Source organism: Sinocyclocheilus rhinocerous, unplaced genomic scaffold, assembly GCF_001515625.1.
Source record: "Sinocyclocheilus rhinocerous isolate Xijiao unplaced genomic scaffold, SAMN03320098_v1.1 scaffold1703, whole genome shotgun sequence".
NCBI classification, from domain to species: Eukaryota; Metazoa; Chordata; class Actinopteri; order Cypriniformes; family Cyprinidae; genus Sinocyclocheilus; species Sinocyclocheilus rhinocerous.
In genome coordinates, this window is record NW_015640476.1 from 29,096 (window position 1) to 33,936 (window position 4,841).

Here is a 4,841-nt window from a genome sequence, read left to right on the forward strand (position 1 = left end):
GTCTCCGTTCCCTCCTTCAGGGAACGAGGGTTACCATACGTAACCGAGACGTTTTCTCTGTATTTGAGCTGTTTCGAACTTACTGTTTGAATGCATTTGTTTACTCTGGATCCTTGGACTGAAAAGTTTACAGGAGTTTACCGGTTTTTAAGCTATTGTTTTCGTTGTAATGTACTGATTCAAATTAGTAATCAATAATTAACTATTATTTTACCACTCTGCGCGCATCCCCTTACATGCTCTCGCGCATGAAGAAGCAGCATCTCTGTCTGTCGGCAATCAGCATCCTCTCTGACTGACGGAGCTCGCGCAATAATCAAAATATTTCAAAGGAAGCCGGCGCCACGGTCCTGACCGCATCACTGTCTTTACTGGGTGTTTTTAGGGAAATTTTTATTTTTTTTATTTTTTTTTTACACGCGATTGGATTAGCTATTCATGTGGTGGACTGTCATGATTTTGCCTAATGCAGGACACTAATGAATGATGCGCATCAGAGGGGATTTAGAAGTGGGTATACGCAAAGCCTACTGATAAAGAAGTGGGTATACGCCATATACCTGCGTATACCCTCCACTACACCACTGGACGTAGGTATGTGGGGGCGTGTTAGAACGAGGCGTTTTAGGTAGGTGTGGCTGACTCTTAACTTTTATAAAGAATATCTCTTTGGATTTGAAACTTTAGTCTTTGCAACTTTACAGATCTTCTTTATGCACCAAGAGCTTGTAACACTCTAAAGAGAAAGAAACAATTGAAATCGCATTATATGACCCCTTTAAGATGTTTTGATTTTGCATGTTTTGATGTGTAATCCTGACACAAATGTGAAGAAATGATCACTATACCGTTTCTGTTGTCATATGTCATAGACCTTAAGAATGACTAATAATTTGATTTAATTTACAGTTAAATCAGTTATTTTGTTTTATATTTTTTTATTTTATTTATGCATTGTCTTGCTTTATTTGATTTTTTTAAATTCATTTTTATGTTTTGTCTTTTATTTCATTGTTAATATATTTCAATATTATTTTAATATTTTATTTTAATTTATTATGTGAAGTTTCTGTCTGTAACCATGCAGTAAAAAAGTTTCCAGGTTCATTCTGACGTACAGATTCTTCAGAGTCCGTTTGTGTTTATTCAGACGTTTGTATCGAGTTAAACTGAAGCTCGTTTGTTCTTGTGGGATGCATTTTCTCAATTACATTTCTTACAGAACAGAACAGATGCTTAAACAAGCTAAATGCAAGTACAAGTACAAATACAGATACAAACCTCTCAGCGGCCAAAATCTCTTTCCTCACTGTCTGGTTTTATTTTATGTTTTGTATCTTGTTTCGTTTTATTTGATTTTAATATTATTTATTATTTTATTTTATTTCATGTTTTCTCTTTTATTTATTTATTTTACATTTTGTCTTATTTTATTATTTATTTTATTGTTAATACTTATTTATTTTATTTTAATTGTAATTTTATATTTTACCAGCATTTCACTATTTAATGTAATTTTGTTTATATTTATTTATATTACGTTTTGTCTTATTTTATTATTTATTTTATTGTTAATACTTATCATTTACTCCATTAGCCCCGTTTTATTTTAATTGTAATTTTATATTTTACCAGCATTTCATTATTTAATGTGATGTTATGTTTTGTCTTTTGTTTTATTTGATTTGATATTAATACAAAAAAATATTGTTTTGTTTTGTCTTATTTTGTTTTATCTTTTTTATTTTATGTTTTGATTTGCTTTATTTGATTTGATTTTAATGTTTTTTAGTTTATTTTTGTTCATTTTACGTTTTGTCTTATATTTTATCTTTTTTGTTATGTTTTTTTTCTTTCTTTTATTTGATTTGATTGGTTCATTTTAAAATTATTTAATTTTGTCTTTTATTTTATTATTTATTCTATTGTTAATACGTATCATTTATTCGTTACAGCTGTTCTAATTTAATATTAATTCACATTTTGTTATCATTTTGTTAATGTAATTTTATGTTTTGTCTTTTTTTATTTGATTTGATTTTAATATATTTTACTTTTTGTCTTTTTTTATTTGATTTGATACTAATATAACATTTTGACAAAACGAGTCTGCAGTCTTTGTCGTGTCATTAAAGCGAGATCTCACACGAAGCACCGGGAGACTCTGCCGAATTATTTATGTTTATCCAATTTTCCCAAAAGCCACAACACCTTGAAAGTGCCTTCAATTCCCTTATCCACGTTTAATCAGATCTCCGTTTAACAAAGAGCTCTGAATATGTATCTGCATGCGCGCCGCTCGGCCTTCTGGGTACGGCTCTGTGTGAAATCTCATTTGCGTGTCTTTCTCTCAGGACCGGAGGGCTGTAACCTGTTTATTTACCACCTGCCGCAGGAGTTCGGCGACGTGGAGCTTATGCAGATGTTTCTGCCCTTTGGCAACGTCATTTCCGCCAAAGTCTTCGTGGACCGGGCCACCAATCAGAGCAAGTGTTTCGGTGAGTTCCCACAATGCACCGCTTCACTCAGCACAAAAGTGCCTTTATTTCCCGCGTCTGCACTAATCACGATGCAGTTAGCGGCAATAAAAAGTGCTGTTTCAGCATTAATAATATAATAGAATTATTCATTAGATTTTATTTTTATATTTCCAGTTTAAATTTTTAGTCATTTTGTGTTTATTTGTGTTTTTGTCATTTTTATTAGTATTTGTTCTTTTTAAACATTACTATTTAGGTTTAATCTTTAGTTCAGTTTTAGTTTTTATTTGTGACCCTGGAGCACAAAACCAGTCATAAGGGTCCATTTTTTTAAATTGAGATTTATACATCATATGAAATATCATAATAATCTTTCCATTGATGTATGGTTTGTTAGGATAGGACAGTATTTGGCCGAGATACAACTATTTGAAAATCTGGAATCTGAGGGTGCAAAAAAATCTAAATATTGAGAAAATCATCTTTAAAGTTGTTCAAATGAAGTTCTTAGCAATGCATATTACTAATCAGAAATTAAGTTTTGATATATTTACAGTAGGACATTTACAAAATATCTTCATGTAACATGATCTTTACTTAATATCCTAATGATTTTTGGCATAAAAGAAAAATCTATAATTTTGACCCATACAATGTATTGTTGGCTTTTGCTACAAATATACCCCAGCGACTTAACACTGCTTTTGTGCTCCAGGGTCACAAATATTTCCAGTTAATAATTTTATATGGCAATTTGAGCATTTCAACCAAATTTTCTGTAAGTTTTTTTACTTTAACAAAAAAAAAAAGTTTTTATATTTTTAGTTTTAGCTTAGTTTTAGTTTTTAATTCACCTTATTTCAGTGAGCTGCCAAAGCATTAAAAAAAATATTTAATATCTCTAATATTTATCTTTATTTCTATTAACAAAAATGTTTTTAAATAGCGTTAGTTTTAATTCAGTTTTAGTTTTCTAATTCTATTTATTTACAGTATATTTCAGTTAGTTGCCAAGGCAGCATTTTTGTTTTCTTTTTTAATTTAAGTTTTTTTTTTTTTTACTTGATTTAAATTAACAAAAAAGTTTTAATAGTTTTAGTTTTAGTTAAGTTTTTATTTAAACTTATTTCATATATATATGTATATATTCAGCTTTATTTCTATTAATTTTTTCATCTAATATTTATTTATTAATTTTTTCAGTTTTATTTCAATTAACAAAAATGTTTTTAACAGTTTCAGTTCAGTTTTAGGTTTTTGCCTGATATTTATATTTTATTTTTTATTTTTATTTTAATTGATTTAATTTTTACGCTTTATTTTAATGAACAAAAATGCTTTTAATACTTTTAGTTTTACGTTTGGTCTTTATTAAACATTTTTTCAGTTAGTTCCTTTTTATATTAAATTTTTTCGGCTTTATTTCAGTTAACAAAGATAGTTGTATTAGTTTTAGTTTATGTTTTATTAACGATTAATAACCCTGGCATCAAACTTACCCAGAATGCAGTTCTCTTCGCACCTCGCAGCTGCATGGAAAGCGTGAAGTGCTTCCTGCATCATTATATTTCTCATAATGCGCTTCCTGCCTTCATGTCGACGCATGCTGAGGTCTCTTTCTGCATCTTTACATTTAATCTTTATTTTCATCACTATTCATTAAGATCTTGGCAGACAGGAGCGTGTCGTCTCGCCCGCAGCTCCTCCAAAGTTGCAATAAAATGAGATAAAGCCGCTGCTCAGGAAGGAAATTAAATCAGGTGTTTTTCATCAGCTTCCTCCGGTGTGGAGAGGAACATGTTCTCCCTCATTACTCTCTCATGTCAGTGCGATGTGCTGGAATTAGACTCGTGTGTGCATTCATCATCACACGCGTGTTTATCTGAGCGTCTTGATTCGGTTCAACTAAAGCGGCTGATGCTGTTCCAGTGACTGAGTGTTTTCTGTGCACTATGTTGTGGAGCTTTACGAGACGCGGATGATTGAAACAAATGTGATTTGATTTGCTGCTGTGTGGTGTCTGTGGTCATGATGGGCTGTTATTCTAGAGGACATGGGGTTGGTGTGTGAACTCTCTAGCGCCACCAGCTGTTCAGTTTCACAAACGTTTTAGTTCAATAAAATAAATTTTTGTGTAAAATTATATTTTGAAGTCGCTCACAATCAACATCGTGAGTTTTGAAGGTGTTTTTTTAAGTCTTTTGAACTCTTTCCAGTTTTATTTTATTTTATTAGTATGTTTATATATATATTTATGTATATGTGTGTGTGCGTGCGAGTGAGTGTGTGTGGGGGGGGTGTGTGTGTGTGTGAGCGTGCGTGCGTGCGTGCGAGTGAGTGTGTGTGTGGGGTGTGTGTGTG

At 31.4% G+C, this 4,841-nt stretch overlaps 1 protein-coding gene across 1 annotated transcript in view; it reads left to right on the plus strand.

Moving 5' to 3' along the window:
- LOC107753190 (CUGBP Elav-like family member 4) overlaps positions 1 to 4,841 on the plus strand; it is a 38,271-nt gene that overhangs the window by 26,091 nt on the left and 7,339 nt on the right. Inside the window, exon 12 of the mRNA XM_016569314.1 lies at positions 2,355 to 2,498. Coding sequence (XP_016424800.1) covers positions 2,355 to 2,498 — 144 coding nt within the window. The remainder of the gene's footprint in view (positions 1 to 2,354; positions 2,499 to 4,841) is intronic.